The sequence below is a fragment of the Neophocaena asiaeorientalis genome, unplaced genomic scaffold, assembly GCF_003031525.2.
Source record: "Neophocaena asiaeorientalis asiaeorientalis breed wild unplaced genomic scaffold, Neophocaena_asiaeorientalis_V1.1 scaffold129, whole genome shotgun sequence".
In the NCBI taxonomy this organism is placed as follows: Eukaryota; Metazoa; Chordata; class Mammalia; order Artiodactyla; family Phocoenidae; genus Neophocaena; species Neophocaena asiaeorientalis.
Genome location: NW_020172446.1, coordinates 9,667,065 through 9,684,326, shown reverse-complemented (window position 1 = coordinate 9,684,326; position 17,262 = coordinate 9,667,065). Strand labels below are relative to the sequence as shown.

The 17,262-nt window shown below is 44.4% G+C and overlaps 1 protein-coding gene across 1 annotated transcript; it reads right to left on the bottom strand.

Annotated features, from left to right (window-relative positions):
* Positions 1–1,330: 1,330 nt before the first annotated feature.
* On the bottom strand, positions 1,331–10,792 carry ZNF594 (zinc finger protein 594). Its single transcript, XM_024736184.1, has 4 exons — positions 10,784–10,792; positions 2,380–3,058; positions 1,968–2,313; positions 1,331–1,805 (listed from the first exon to the last, which is right to left on the bottom strand). The coding sequence occupies exons 1-4, from the start codon at positions 10,790–10,792 to the stop codon at positions 1,385–1,387; spliced, it is 1,455 nt and encodes a 484-aa protein (XP_024591952.1). The 3' UTR covers positions 1,331–1,384.
* Between the last annotated feature and the right edge of the window lie 6,470 nt (positions 10,793–17,262).

The following is a 17,262-nucleotide window of genomic DNA, read 5'->3' as shown; positions in this document are numbered from 1 at the left end:
ATTCAGATATTCCAGAGATGTAGGGTACATCAATTTGATTGTGGAGATTTAATCTGCTGCTCCTGAGGCTGCTGGGAGGGATTTCCCTTTCTCTTCTTGGTTCGCACAACTCCTGGGGTTCAGCTTTGGATTTGGCCCCACCTCTGTGTGCAGGTCACCTGAGGGCGTCTTTTGGGAAGTCTGAGGCCTTCTGCCAGCGTTCAGTAGATGTTCTGTAGGAGTTGTTCCACGTGTAGATGTAGTTTTGATGTATTTGTGGGGAGGAAGGTGATCTCCACGTCTTACTTCTCTGCCATCTTGAAGGCAACCCCCACTGATCTCTTTCAGAGTTCTACTTAGACTCTCCAGTTCTCAAATAATTACAAAGCCCTGGTTCAAGATAAAACTACTCTCCTGTAATCACCTGACCTTTCACAGTTGTTGCTTTCTTCTAATTCCCAGCAACTCAGGTCACCTAAATGCTCTTCCCTGGTGCTCAGTCTAATCCTATTCCCAACACCCACTGTCCTTTCTTTGCTCTTTCATTTCCTGATACTCCTAATCATCACCATTCTTTTCTGGGGAATACCTCACTTGGTTCTTGTGTCCTGGCCTTCAGCTCTCCTGTTTTCAAGTCATTTCTATTATTTTTTTGTTTCCTCTAAATTAATGCGGTGGTCCCCAACCTTCTTGGCACCAGGGACTGGTTTCGTGGAAAACAGTTTATCCATGGATCAGGGGTGGAGGGTGAGGAGGATGGTTCAGGAGGTAATGCGAGTGATGGGGAGCAGCAGATGAAGCTTCGATCCCTCGCCTGATGCTCACCTCCTGCTGTGCGGTCTGGTTCCTTACAGGCCTCGGCCCAGTACCCGTCCATGGCCTGGAGGTTGGGGACCCCTGAATTAATGGATCATTCTAATTAGTATTATCACATATGCATAAGCATATTTTTATAAGGAGATAAAAGGGGAATATGTATAAAATATATATCTAACGGGAAGAACTCATCCCAGACAAAGATTTAATCACTCTAAAGTACCTAAAACAGATTTATACTTGTCACTGGACTAGGTAGTCGAGATTGAAATGGCTCCTTCCATGAAGAATTTAGTTTGGGGGTTGGTGACAAAGTGATTTCTAATGATTTTATTAACAATGGAAGTCCCGTAAAACATTCTTAATTAATTTTATCCTGGGGACCATACTCCAGTGTCAACTCTGAGGCAGAAAAAAGGCGATTATGTCCAAGAGCTTTCCCACATTACACTTATATGTTTTCCATCCAGTAGGCTCTTCTAATGTTTTCCTACCTTCAAAGAGTTTTCAGCAATAAAAACCTTCTATTGTGCAATATGATGTGGTCTCCATCAGGCTTTTCCTATGTTCATTAGGTCTCTGTTACCTATTAGAATAAGTCCTGTTTGTGGACTCTCTTGTGTTCCCCAAGCTCCTTTCCAGTATGAAGTTTCTGATGTTTAAGAAAAGCTGTGCGCCCACTGAAGGCCTTCCCACAGTTGCTACATTCAAAGGGTTTCTCTCCAGTGTGAATTCTCTGGTGACTAACAAGGTGTGAGTTCTGACTGAAGGCCTTCCCACATTCAGGGCATTCATAGGGTTTCTCTCTAGTATGAACACGGTGGTGTTTAATGAGATCTGAGCTGCCCCTGAAAGATTTCCCACATTTATTGCACATATAAGGTTTTTCTCCACTATGAATTCTGTGATGTCTCATAAGGTCTGAGCTCTGACTGAGAGTTTTCCCACATTCTTTACATTCATAGGGTTTCTCTCCTGAATGAGTTACCTGATGTCGGATGAGGTCTGAGCTGCCTCGGAAAGTTCTACCACACTGATTGCACTGATAAGCTTTCACTTCTTGGCGAATTCTCCGCTCTTCTCTAAGCAACTCTTCCTTGCTAAATGTTTTCTCAACTTCCACAAGTTTCTCTCCAGTATGAAGTCTCTGATGTTTGAGAAAAGCCGTGCGCCAGATGAAGGCTTTTCCGCATTCCTTACATTCATAGGGTTTCTCACCACTGTGGATTCTCTGATGCTGGACAAGGAGTGAACGCTGCCGGAAGGCTTTCCCACATTCATTGCACTGATAGGGTTTCTCTCCAGTGTGAATTTTCTGATGTGTAACAAGGTGTGACCTCTGGCTAAAGGCTTTCCCACATTCATTACATTCATAGGGTTTCTCTCCAGTGTGAGTTATCCAATGCCGAATTAGATCTGAACTTCCTCGGAAGGTTTTTCCACACTCAGTACATTCATATGGTTTTTCTTCCCTGTGAATTCTCTGTTGTTGGATAAGAGCTAAGTCAGAATTGCAGGCTTTTTCACATTCAAGTTCCTTTATAGTATGTAGTCTCTGATGTTTAAGAAAGGCTGTGCGCCCACTGAAGGATTTCCCACATTTGTGACATTCATGGGGTCTCTCCCCACTGTGGAGTCTCTGGTGTTCTGTGAGGCGTGAACGCTGCCTGAAGGCCTTTTCACAGGTGTTGCACTTGAAGGGTTTCTCTCCAGTATGAATTCTCTGATGTGTGACAAGGTGTGAACTCTGACTGAAGGTTTGTCCACATTCATAACATTCATAGGGTTTCTCCCCAGTGTGAATTCTGTGATGGATAATAAGATCTGAACTTTGATTGAAGGCCTTCCCACACTCATCACATACATATGGCTTCCCTCCACTGTGAATTCTCTGGTGCAGGACAAGTTTCGAGCTTCCCTTGAAGGCCTTTCCACAGTCTTTACATTCATAGGGATTCTCGTCATTATGTATTCTCTTATGTCGGGCCAGATTAGAGCTCTGATTGAAGTCTTTTCCACATTCATGACATATATAAGGTTTCTTTCCTGTATGAATTCTCTGATGTATAATAAGATTTGAACTTTGATTAAAGTCTTTTCCACATTCACTACATACATATGGTTTCTTTCCTGTATGAATTCTCTGATGTACGATCAGGTTTGAGCTCCGACTGAAATTTTTTCCACATTCCTTACATTCATAGGTTTTCTTTATATTACCAGTTTTCTGATGTTCAGTTACTTCTGACTTCTGTTTGAAGCTCTGGCCACAGACTTCATATCTGTGGGGTCTTTCTCCTGCAGAAAGTATTTTTTCTCTTTCCTTACATCCATGGACTCTCTCTCCTGCAATGGCTTTCTTGGGGATCAGATTCACTTCCCTGATACCTCTCTCTTGGGAAGGGGGATATCCCACTGCATCCTCTAAGGGGCTTACCCAATACCTCAATAACCTGTCCTGAGGATCACCAGTTTCAACTAACCCACATTCTTGGGAGATCTGTCTTTGGAGTCTTTCTGATACAGCCCTTGCTGAATCTTTTTCTTCAGAAATTTCCATCTTTGTCTTCCAATCTTTCATCTTATTTTTGGTCTCAGAATCTGAAATAATAAGTAGAACATTCTATGATTCCTAAAATACAAATTTTCACCTCTTTCCTACACTGGGAAGTCTCAGAGGGAGGAACAAGGAACTTGGAAGAAGACTCTTCCCTTCTGGAGCTGAGATTCAGACGTTTTTCAGAGGGATTGTGGCTACCACAGGAACACACACCCTATTGGTGGAGAAGAAACTTGCCAGGGTGCAGGCTGGAGCTGGTGTGTGTGGGTGGCCTGTAGGGTGGTGGAAGAATTCACTGGAGGTGGGCAGTCTGGAGCTGGAAGTGGCCTGTTTGATGGGGGTAGGAACCTGCTGCCCTGAGGCCAGGCCAGAATGGGCTCACAGGAAGCAACTCACTAGAGTGATTGCCACCAGGCCTCCCACAAGTTGGTCTGCTGGCAGCCACACCAATAAATAAGATAAAATAGCACACCAGCACCAGGAAAAGAAGTTCCTTCCTTTTCCTATGGCCTTGTATTTCCCTCCAGCATCCTCTATTGACAAAATCTAAATGTTGTACCAGCTGGCAAAGGAGAAATCGTCCAGATCCAGTAACTTAAGCAAAGCAAAGAAGGGTAGATTTGGAGTTGAGATATGATAAATTAATAACTGATCCACTAACCATTCCTCCCAATATATCATGACAGTTAAACAAATATGAAACTATGCCTCAGAATAAAAATGCTTGGCTGCCATTTTAATAGAAATCAATTCTCCCTTTCTCAGACCTGGCATTTTTCTTTCTGGTATTCTGGTGGAACTGCCTCCTTTGTATGGCAATTTTGTATCCTCCTGCAACTGGAAGACAGATGAGTTTATTGCTTTTGAGTGTTCATATCATCAAATCCCTGACCTTGCCCAGTCACAAAAACACATTTCTGAGCTCCTTGAGAGAGCCATTTCACCTTGGCCCGGGGGATTGGAATGCTCTAGTCAGTAATCTTTTTGCAATGAATAAGAGGAAACACAGCATAGAGATTAAGAGTGTGGATTCTTAACTGACTGTCGGACAAAATGCCTGGGTTTGAATCCTATCTCCATCACTTACTGACTGTGTGATGTTAGGCAAGTTGCTGCAACTCTCTGTGCCTGTTTCCTCATCTCTAAAATGGAGATAATAATAGTATTTACCTCATAGAGTTGTTATGAGAATTAAATATATGTAAAACATTTAGAACCATGCTTGGCATATAGAAAGCACTATGTAAGTGTCAGCTGCTGTTACTATTACTACTATTATCATTAATCATTACCCTTTATGCCCAAGAATTATCATTAAGTAATGTGTCCCTACCACAAACCTCCATATCTAGGCTGGATTTTATTTATTTAACATTCAAATAAAATACTGGAAAGAATTGGCTTTGTCATAATTTTCCCTTAAAGTGATTTTTTGGGGGGTTTGTTTGATATATAGTGTTCAAAATTTAGAAACAGTTTAAAAGATGGAAAAGGCATTTCTCAAAACCCACTGAAAACAGTTAAAAGAATGACAAATGAGGTAAACTCCATCTTCAAAAAAAGGGTCATATACAGATGTCTCCCAAAGTCTCATATCCTGAAAGGCATGGTCAGTGATCTTCTAATTAGAGTGAAGAGATCTAGAGCCATGGCGGGGAGGCAGGTGACAGAAGCAGGGACTGTCCCATAGAGATCTAGTCTGACATATCAGAGTGGCAGGGGAAGATGCTAAAGAAGAAACGGTGCCGGCAGATCATTTAGGTTGTCTTCCACCTGGTACCTGGCTGAGGAACACTGGCAGCCATGGAGCAAGATGAAGAAAGGAGATGAGTGTGACTGTCAGACTGTGCTACGAAAGTCCAGTGATCTACAGGGCTTTTTCTGTGCCATGTTGATCTCCTGGAAACCAAAAGCTGAAGGGAGATAATGCCTGTAGATTTGATAAGAAGGTGTTTGTGGCAGCAGATCTGTATGAAGGCTTTGAGGTGCCCTTGCTCAATTCCCTCTGCCTCTTCCCTCTTTCATAGAGAACCTGCTTCATGCACTGTTGAGTAGTAATCATTCAGGTAACTTTGTGGGATGTGTGCTTGAAAACAGGGGGTTGTTGCTTTAGGAAAGAAAGCAACATGAGTAACAGAGGGATTAGGAGCATACACCCAAGAGGAACAGCAAAGGAATTAATAGGACGCATCCAGCAGAGCTCTCCACTATCTCAAAGAAATTATAGACAAAACCACTGTTTAAATGAAAACTCAAAGAAGACATATAAGAGCTCAAAATAGAGTGTAGATTATAAAAGAATAAAAAGAAGTGAGAAAAAAAAAAAGTGAGAAGTAATCTGGCAGAGCTGAAGGAAAGAAGTGGAAGGGAAAACTAAATGCATTACGTAGATGAAACTCATCAAAGAAAAAAGAAAAATAATCACTACAGGGACAAGATGAGGCCTGGGGAGATGACACAGAATGCAGTGGATATTAATATGATTATAGAGAAAACAAGTTGCTACAGAAAGATATTCAAATATATACATAATTATGTGTTCCTAAAGAAGAGAAAAGAACAAACAGAAGGAAAAAAAACCCATTCAAACATAACAGAAGGAAATGTGGCTGAAATAAAGACTTGAATCTATTGGAAGGATACAGTGTAGTCCATAGAAAGTTGATATAGAACAGTCCACACCAAGGCATAGGCTGGTGAAGTAACTAAATTTCAGGAATAAATGAACATATGAAGATCTGAGGCAGATGAGCAAGTGAGGGGCAAGAGGGAATTTCAGGCTGAGTTTATACTCCTCCATGTTACACTCATGCCAGAGTATAGTAATGCCTGTAAAGTTCTGAAGAGACACAAAGTGTGACTTGATCATTTTTTACCTGGCAAACTGTTCCCTCATATTTAAACAGGCAAATGTTCTCAAGTAGGTAAAAACTCAGGGAGTATGACAGGGAGCCCTTTTTGAAAAGAACTGCTGGGCAATGAGATATAGCCAGTGAAGAAATGAGTGAAAATAAACACTCAGGACCTCAGAGAACATTGTAAAACAATGGATGAGGAGTGTTGAATAAATTTAAATATGGAACGGACATTAAACAATTGGAAATTATTTTTGTAGAATAGAGGAGGAGAGGTAGTGGGAGTTAAGTATAAATTGTGCTAATTTGCCTGTCTGTCATGACAGGGATCAAGAGATAGCATCTCAAGTAGAAATACATAATTTTAAAAGAAGATCCAAACCTTAATATGTTTCATGATCAGTTTTCCCCCATAATTTTAAAGGAATAATATTTCAAAATTACAGAGAAACAGACTTCCCTGCTGGTCCCGTGGTTAAGACTCTGAGCAGTGGTTAAGACTCTGCGCTTCCACTGCGGTGGGTGCAGGTTTGATCCCTGGTCGGGGAACTAAGATCCCACATGTCACACATAGCGCAGCCAAAAATAAAATAAAATTACAGAGAAACAGACTTCCCTGCTGGTCCCGTGGTTAAGACTCTGCGCTTCCACTGCGGTGGGTGCAGGTTTGATCCCTGGTCGGGGAACTAAGATCCCACATGTCACACATAGCGCAGCCAAAAATAAAATAAAATTACAGAGAAACACTTTTTTTTTTTTGGCTGCGCCTCGTGGCATGCAGGATCCTAATTCCCCGACCAGGGATCAAACCTGTGCCCCCTGCAACCCGCGCCCCCTGCATTGGAAGTGCAGAGTCAACCACTGGACTGCCAGGGGAGTTCCCACTTTTTCTATTTTTGATCATAAAAATACTACATGCTCATTATAGGAAAAACCAAGAGTAGAGAAGAGCACAGAGAAGAAACTAAAGATACCCAGTATTTTGTTATATATTCTCCCAGTCTTATTTCTGGGCATACATTTTTTTGATACAAAAATGGGATCACAGTATACATGCCCTTATTGTCCTCTTTGCCCTACTTGTGATACTGGAGCTGGACCCTGGACACAGTTCCCTTTTGTTGGCTGGCTTTGTCAATAGAGGGTGCTGGAGGAACACTGTAAGCCACACAAAGAGAAAGGGGTTTCTCTTGGTACTTTTGAGCTGTTTTGTCTTTTGGTGAGGCCCCCAAATCAACATAAGGGAGGCTTGATGGGGTAGACCAACCAGCTCTGGCCTACCCAACCCTCCAGTGAGTTTTTCCACTACCCAGCAGGCCTTTCCTACGGATTACCTCTAGCCTGCCTGCACCCTTCAGTGAATTTCTCTGTCATTTGGCAGGCCGTGCCGACAGACATGCCCTCTGACAAATTTCTTTACACCAGCAGGCTGTGTTTCTTTGGCAACCACAACCCATCCAAAAAAGTCTGAATCCCTGCTTTGGGGTGGGGGGGAGCCCTCTTCTAAATTTGTGGTTCCTTCCTTATTTACTCCTCCTTAGTCCTAGAGGTAAGATGGCGTCCTGCGTTATCTATTTCTACACTCCTTAGTGTTTTCTTTAGATCCTTTTAGTAGTTAGCTACCTTTACCGGTTAAATATTCTTTATATTAAATGTCCCTTGTTTAAACTATTGGTATAGTTTTTGTCTCCTGACTGGATCCTGACTGATACAGATACATATTATCATTTCATTTTAGTTCTAGAACAAAGTGAAGATGATACAAGAAGAATAGGAAGGGGGCTAAGAAAGAGGAAACAAAAATTTGTTTAGAAATAGTGCTAAAAGGAGTCCTCTCTGTAAGAATCATTAGGGTCAACCTTTACCACAGGCATAGGTATGGCAAAGCACCCAGTCCTTAGTCCTACACAGCATTCCCTGCAGAGATGAATGGCATTCTCTGCTCAACATTTTCATCCAATTCCATAGGTGAAAGGAATAGGGAGTAATTTAAGGAACTCTTTGCCTCAGAGGATGTCTGGAGAAGGGTACAGTATCTGAAACATAGGCTTGATCAGAGATGAGTCCTCCTCTACAATCCAATCCAGCTGAACTCAGAGCTTCTGGGAAAAGGGCATTGTTATTTCATATCATTCACTGATGTGTTCACCTAACTTACATTAACTAAGCACCCACCATATTCCAGACACTGTACTAGGTACTGGCAATACAAAGGTGAACATCCCTGCCCTCAAAGAACTTACAGTTCAATGAAGGGAGATACATGTGTAAATGGACAAGAAGATAGTGTGGCCAGTGCTGGAATAAGGTGAGCACTGTCCGGTATGGGAGAACCTGAATCAATGAAACATGGTAACTGCAGGTGGGGGAAGGAAGGAGTCAAGAATGACTTTCAGTTTTCTGGCTTAGGCAATGGGTGGGATACGGTGCTGTTTATGAAGACAGGGGTCAGAGAAGGAAGAGTAGGTTTGGAGGGTGGGAGAGTAGGTCCAAAGATCTGAAGATGAGTTGAGTTTTTCGTCATCTCTTGGTTTCTAACAGGAACCAAGCTCAGGGAGAGGCAAGGAGTTGTCAACTCCACAGATTAGGCTAGACGCCCTTCAACAAAGAGCAGAAGCATCTTATCTTGTCTCCAAGAGTCAAAGCCATTGGGAATCCTTAATCCTCCAATTCCACTGAGCTCTTTAAAACCTTTTCTTGTTTTTTGCTTTTCAACCGAAACTCAGAGAATTCGGGGTGTATAGAGTCTAAGTTAGAGGACAGAGCCCCTGCTCGGTGAGACCAGCTCTGTCTCTTCCTCTAGTATCTCTGCCATGCAGGGATTCCACTGAGTGTGGACCTGAGGCCCAGCATTCTTTTGCGATTCATTCACAGCCACATCCTGCAACATCTTGAATTCCTGAAACAGAAGTTCCTGTTCTGCAACTACCCAATAAGGAGTTGGCAGCAGATACTCCATAGCTTCCCTTTCCTTTTAAAATCTCTACTACTTCCTGCATTCCCTTGGTCTCAGTAGATAATCTTGCCCCTCGCTTTAAAAATATGTGAGACCATGTGGTAAAAATCACCTCACGTTCCTCTCTCTTTTCAATGACTCCTCATCTTTACTGTATTTTGTCTCTTCCATTCTCTAGTATTTATTGCTCTTTAACTGAGCCCCTATGATGGGCCAAGCACCACGCTAGGTGGTTAGAATACAATAATGAGGACAGAGCCCCTGCCCTTGACTAGTGTGTGGTGTCGATTAAATGTGTTAAATACACAATAAGGGTAAGTGTGGGTGCCGTGGGACCTCATGAGAAGAGCACAACCTGAGGGGGGTGGGATGGGTAAGGAAACTTCCTGAAGGAAGCAGCTTCTAAGGTGAGGCCTGAAAGACAATTTGAGATAACTAGACTAAAAGAAGAAGGAAGAGCTTTTCAGATTGAGGCTGAAGCATGTACAAAGGCCAGGAGGTGAGAGAAGCTACGATGTGTTCATGGATGCACCATATGACTGAAGCCCAGAATACAGACAGTAAACGATGAAGCTGGGGAAGTGGCGGTCAAACCACGGAGGGCCATGTATCCCATGCTAAGAAGCTTGGACTTTCTCCTGAAGGCAGTGGGGAACCCCGGAAGGGGTTAAAGCAGGAGAATGACATAATTAGATTTATTTTTTTAAAAGACTGCTCTGACAGCTTTATGGAGAACAGACTAAAGGGTGCAAGGCTGAAAGCTGGGATATTGCTTAGGAAACTACAGCAGAATCTATGATGGAGACAGTGAGGGCCTCATCACTGACAGTGAGTTACTGGGACTGGAGACATTTTAAAGTATATTAAAGAAGCAAAAACAGGGAGAATCGGTGCTGTCCTGAATGGAAGGTGTGAGGGAAAACAGAAGGCATTAAGGATGACACCCAAGTTTCTAGCTCGGACAACTGCCTAAGCTGGGTAGTGGGACCGAAAGAGTGGCGGTGAGGGGGAGGAGGTGGTGAATTCCACTTCAGACACGTTATATTTGACGTACCTGTGTGGCATCCAGGAGAAAACTTCTGAGAAGCCAATGAATCAGTGGGTCAGGAACCCAGGAGGAAAATCTAGAATGGACACACAGATTTTGGAACCATCAGCATATAATTAGTATCTAAAGCAGAAAAGTGGCGATTACAGCTCGGAGGCAGCTTAGAGTTCTGAACACAACAGGGCTTTGGAAGCAAGCAGAACCAAATTAGAATTCTTAGAATTAGCTTCTTAATCTCCCCCAACTATCATTTCTGCAAATGTAAAGCAGAAATACCACTGATTCCAAAGTGTTACTGTACACATTTTAAAAAACCCACCCCGGGAATTCCCTGGTGGTCCAGTGGTTAGCACTCGGCACTTCCACTGCCGTGGCCTGGGCTGGGGAGCTAAGATCCGCAAGCCACGCGGCATGGCAAAAACAAACAACAACAACAAAAAACAACCCCCCCCCAAAAAAACCCCCACCCCAATGTATATAAAGCCACACACCTCTACAGTGTAAGCCTCCCAAGAGTGTAAGCTCTGTGGGGATGGGGGTCTTTGTTCTGTACAGTGTTGGAACAGTACCTGGACCATAGTGGGTGCTCAATTAAAAATCATTGAATAGGGGCTTTCCTGGTGGCACAGTGGTTAAGAATCCGCCTGCCAGTGCAGGGGACATGGGTTCGAGTCCTGGTCCATGAAGATCCCACATGCTGCGGAGCAACTAAGCCCGTGCGCCACAACTACTGAGCCTGAGCTCTAGAGCCCACAAGCCACAACTACTGAAGCCCGCATGCCTAGAGCCCATGCTCCGCAACAAGAGAAGCCACCGCAATGAGAAGCCTGCGCACCGCAACAGAGAGTAGCCCCTGCTCACCGCAACTAGAGAAAGCCTGCGCATAGCAACAAAGACCCAACTCAGCCATAAGTAAATAAATAAATAAATTTATTTTTTAAAAAATCATTGAATAAATGAATAGTAGGTTAACTCTCTTCCCTCTTTCCCTTGACTAATCCCTGAAATTCTTTTCTCCCTTGGCTTCCATAATGCATGATACTCCACCCACTCTACTTTTTTTATTGTCTTTACCCTTTCAGCTTTTCCTTCCTTCTAGTCCTCTCCTTTTATATTCAGTATCTCAATGACCATACCACCTCTGACTTCAGTGATCACCTTTGTCCAGAATGAACCATAAATTTAAAACTCCTCTATTCCTCACCTACATTGTAGTCTATATTCACAATGCATCTCCAGTCCAACGTCTTATTGACAGTCAAGAAGGATCAAATGCATGAAAATGAATTCAACATTTTGCTTCTAAATGTATTCCCCCTTCTTACTATCTGTTTCTGCCCAAATGACCAGTTTTCATTGAACAAATATTTAACATGAGCCTATAGTGTGCAGGCACTATTCTAGGCCCTGGGATACTCTGGTGAAGAAGCCCCTAATGGGGCTTGTATTCTAGGGCTTTCTAAGCCAGAAATGCAGTAGTTTTGTTTTGTTTTTAATTAAAAATACTTTACTGCTAAAAAATTCTAACCATCATCTGAGTCTTTAGTTAGTCATTATCTTTTTTCAACAGTAACCTCAAAGATCACCAGTCACCATAACAAATAGAATCATAATGAAATAGCTTGAAATATTGCAAGAATTGCCAAAATGTGACACAAACATGAAGTGAGCAAGTGGTGTTGGAAAAATGACACTGATAGACATGCTCAACGCAGGCTTGCCGCAAACCTTCAATTTGTAAAAAATGCAATATCCATGAAGCACAATAAAGCAAAACACAATAAATTGAGGTATGCCTGTACTATTGTAGAATTGTCTGTTTCTCCTTTCAGTTCTGCCAATTTTTGCTTCATATACTTTGCAGTTCTGCTGTTAGATGTGTATACATTTATAAGTCTTACATTTTCTGGTTACTGCCACCTAAAATGTGATCCACACACCGGCCACAGTAGCCTCACCGAGGAGCCTGGTGAAATGCAAATTCTCAAGCACCACCCAGACTTACTGAGTCAGTCTGTGTGGGAGGGGCCCAGCACTGTGCTTACCCAGCTTACGCTCCAGGTGATTCTCAGCTTGCTACAATCTGAGAAGCAGCGCTCTGGGAGGCAAGTCATCTTGGACCCCTCTCTCTCTATCCCTTCTATCCGTACCTACTAACTCTGAAAACTGTTCCAACTCCATCTTAACCTAGACCCTTCTCACCCCATGCTTGGATTCTCGTAAAATCTCTAAACGTTTTCTGGCTCCAATCAAAGCTGATAACACTGTCGGATGAAATAATTTTCTAAAGCACTGCTGACATCAATGATCAAAAATCTACCATGGGAGTCTGCCTGCCGATGCGGGGGACACGGGTTCGTGCCCCGGTCCGGGAAGATCCTACATGCCTCAGAGCGGCTGGGCCCGTGAGCCATGGCCGCTAAGCCTGCGCATCCAGAGCCTGTGCTCCGCAACGGGAGAGGCCACAACAGTGAGAGGCCAGCGTACCGCAAAAAAAAAAAAAAAATCTACCGTGACTTTTCTATCATCCATTAAAGGAAATAATAGCTTCTTTTTGACTCACAGAACTGTAATATATCCTAGGGCTGCCATGACAAAATACCACAAACTGGGTGACTTAAAACAACAGGAATTTATTCTCTCACAGTTCTGGAGGTTTGAAGTCTGAAATGAAGGTGTTGGCTGGGTGGCTTCCTTCTGCAGGCTCCTAGGGATAACTGTTCCATGCCTCTCTCCTAGCTTCTGGTGACATCTGGCAATCCTTGTGTTCCTTGCTTTGTAGATGCAGTACTTCAGCCTCTGCCTCCACCTTCACATGGCATTCTCGCTGTCTCTGTCTCTTCACCTGGCCATCTTCTTATAAGGACACTAGTCATATTGAATTAGGGGCCCATTCTACTCCAGTATGACCTCATCTTACCTAGTTACATCTGCAATGACCCTATTTCCAAATAAGGTCACATTCTGAGGCACTGGGGGCTAAGACCTCAACATATCCTTGTTGGGGGACAAATTCAACCCATAACAATAGCCCCATTCTATGATTCATGAAAGAGCAAACCTATGCTCTCGGATTCTCCCTAAATTCCCATATACTAGGCTTCTTCCCATTCTGTCCCTTTGCCCATGACTCTCCTACTTGTGATGTCCTTCCTACTCTCCTTCATCTACATCAATATCAAATGCAGCAAGAGGCCAGGCAGTTAATCAGAATGGGTGAAGCAAACAAGGTGATAAATGACAACTGATACTTTGCTGCAGTGTCCGGGAGGCAATGATTACTGGGGACTGGGGATCTGCAAATTTTGTACTGAGTCTAAAGGAGGGAGCTGCTACTCAGTTCCTCCCAATTGCACCATGCAGACATGTGTGCCCTATTTGGCCACATCTTCTGATTGTCCAAGAGATGCTGAAAATCCAGATTCTTGAGTGAGTGGTCGTGAAAGAAATTTTCTGATTTTAAAATGTTGGCCACTAATTCAAGTAAAAACAAACAGCATGAGTCAGGAAAATGTGTCTACAGGGAATTCCCTGGCAGTCCAGTGGTTAGTTAGGACTCTGCGCTTTCACTGCGGTGGCGGGGTTCAATCCCTGGTTAGGGAACTAAGATCCCCAGAAGCTGCAGGGAGCGGCCAAAAAAAAAAAGTGTCTACAGTCTACTCTGGCCCAGGGGCCATACTTTTACAACCTCTGACTTACACAAATTCCTCCCACTGTTTCAGGCTCACCTTAGTTAGTACCTTCTAACTATTTCAATCCTTTTAATTCATATTCATGTGCATGCATTAGTTGATGCTACACAAGATGGAGTCCCTGCCTAGGGGCCTGGAAGACTTAGATAAACAGACACACACGGAACCAGGTAGTAAGGGTTTGTGAAGTAGACGCCAAACAAGCTAAAAAAAGATGAAAAGCTTAAAGAGGGAGGGAGGGAGGTGGCAATCCTGGAAGGCTTCCCAAAGAGAATGACTTTAGAAGCTACCCCTAAAAGAATATGCAGACGTTTACAAAGAAGAGACCAGCCCAAATCCCTCCCTCCTCCGAACTCCCAACAGTACGAACATTTTAGGTGAGGTATTACAACATGTCTGAACCATACAGTTCATTCCTGTGGTTCAGTCTAGTCTTCCCAAAGGGTCTGTCAGTTACTCCTGGAGCGTTCTGCGCGCCTGACACGGCATTGTGCAAGGAACAGGGTCAATTCATGCCCGGGGTTTGATTCTGGGCCTGGGGGAGATGCGGTTTGCAGTACTCACAGGAGGGAACTGGAACAGACTGGAAAAGGGGGACGCGACGCGGGGGGGTGGGGTTAGGGGCGTGTGGTGTGTATGGAGATGGGCGGGGTACGCCGAGAACCAGGAGAGGACCAAGGGCATAGAGGGCCTGGCCGCGCGCACCCGGCACCTAAGTCCCGGAGGCCGCAGCCTCTCCCCGTTCGGAGAAATGAGGGGTCAGCGCCCACCTCCGAAGATCTGCTCTCCACCCCGCTTCCCCAGGGGACCCAGGCGCCGGGGCCCCCAGTTCTGCGATCGCAGCGGGGTCTCACCTCCAGGCCACCCCTAGCCTCCCGCTTGACCGTGGCCCCCTGCACGGCCGCCAGCGCTCAGCCCCAGCTCCTCCCTCGGGCGCGGCGCCACCACCCTGGACATCGTGCCCGCAGCGGCCGGCCACTTCCGGCGTGCTCCCCCAGGCGGCCGTCCCCCGCCCAGACGCCGGACCCGGCTGTGCCCGTCAATCCGCGGGCGCGCCCCCAAGCCTCCTCCCACCCGCTCAAGGGTCTTCCCTGCGCAGGTTCGGCGTCGTTCTCTCGGTCTCGCGCGAGCAGAGTCCTGAGGGTCCAGCGCCGCGCAGGTTGGTGCACCTGCAGGCGCCAAGTAACGTGTGCGAGGCCACCACCGAGACGCAAGTCCTCCGGGGGGTCCTAGACTCGCCCACGGCTGGCTTCTGGCCAGTCGGTCTGGGTGGGGGACCCTGTCAGATAACAACGCTTTTGTTCTAATTTTTAATTTTGTTTTTTCCCTGCGTGCTTTTGTGGTCTCATTCATTGATGCCTTCTGTTTGCAGTGCCCTCTCAAAGGCTTGGTAGTACAGAGATAAACAAGGATAGCGAAATCTTTAAAAGGGCAAGTTCTAAGTGAGAACATCAAGACACTCAGAAAGTCAGACAGAATCGCTGACCCACCATTTATGGACTATGTGACTTTGGGCAAATTACCTAACCTCTCTGAGTCCAATTTAATGGATTATCCTACTTTTCCTCACTGATTTTTGTTTATTTTAATTTTATCTATTTTTGGCTGCACTGTGTCTTTGTTGCTGGCTGTGGGCTTTCTCTAGTTGCTAGGAGCGGGAGCTACTCTTCCTTGCGGTGCACGGGCTTCTCATTGAGGTGGCTTTGGCTTCTCATTGCGGTGGCTTCTCTTGTTGCAGAGCACGGGCTGTAGGCACACAGGCTCAGTAGTTGTGGCTCGCAGGCTCTAGAGCGCAGGCTCAGTAGTTGTGGCACAAGGGCTTAGTTGCTCCGCGGCATGTGGGATCTTCCCGGGCCAGGGCTCAAACCTGTGTCCCCTAAGTTGGCAGGTGGATTCTTAACCACCGTGCCACCAGGAGGTCCCTCCTCACTGATTTTTAAATGCTGTTTTTATCATTAACTAAATTCACACATGTACTTGGTTATGTATTTGAGGTACTTTCTGTCTGCTTATCTGTTTCTCTCTCTCTGCTTTGATAATAAACTGTTATAATTATTGTGAGCTTTTAAATATGTTTTAAAATCTGGTAGGAGTAGTCCTCTCTTCATTTACTCTTCTTTTTTCAGAAAAAAATTGTAACCCTGAATGTTTTTTTGTATTTCTTATATTACTTTTAAAAGAACAAAATAGTGTGTTTTTTTGTTTTGTTTTAAGAACCAAAATCTGCTTAAGCCAGAAGAATGAAAATGGAGGAGAGAGGGAAGAACAGTAGCTACATTTTTGTTGTGAAATGTAAAGTCGTTGAGGGTGGTTTGCTTTGGCTTTTTAGTTGTTTTTTAAAAAGAACAAAAAACTGTCTGATCTCATCTGGGTTTAACATGCTGCGCCTGTCAGCAGTGTGAATTCATTATGTAATTCATTTGCTCTACAAATACGTATGGCGTGCTTGCTCTCTGCCAGACGCTGGTGATGTGATGAATGTTGAGCAAACCCATGGCTGTATCGTGGAACTTAAGGTCATGAAGAGGAGATATTTAAACAATTCCATGAATAAATATAAAATGTTAACTGTAGTGAGTGCTATTCTGGAGAGTACAAAGTGCTGTAAGTGTTTATAAAAGAAGATTTGACGTACACAGGAAGGTCTGTGAAAGCTTCCTGGAATCAGGCTCTCCCTGAAGAGTTAGGCAGATGAAGGACAAGAAAGTAACAGAAACCCACCTCTACTTAAACATATGTGACAGGAAAGTCCAGGGTGTTGGCTTCCACAAAGGCCAGAATTCAAGGATTTAAGCACTGTCATCAGGACTCTTTTCTCTCTCTCCATTTCTTTTTTTTTTTTTTTGCAGTACGCAGGCCTCTCACTGCTGTGGCCTCTCCTGTTGCGGAGCACAGGCTCCGGACACGCAGGCTCAGCGGCCACGGCCCACAGGCCCAGACGCTCCGCGGCATGTGGGATCTTCCCGGACCGGGGTACAAACCCGTGTCCCCTGCATCGGCAGGCAGACGCTCAACCACTGCGCCACCAGGGAAGCCCTCTCCATTTCTTGATTTCACTTTTCTGTCTGTTAACTTCATAGATTTTCCCCCCCACATGGAGATAGGTTTCAGTGCCCAGGATTGCAGAAGGGCATCTATAAAAATTACAGAAAAAGGACTCTGATAGGTTCTGCTTGTATCACATGTCCAGCACTGGATCAATCACTGTATCCAGTAGATAAGGTACTTTGATGGATCAGCTTGGATTACACGTTGGGATAGGGAAAGGGAGCCATGTTTCTGCTAGACCCGTCGGGGGATGGAAAGAAAATCAGTTTTTTGGTTTCTTTTTGTTTTTACCAGAAAAATGAGACAGT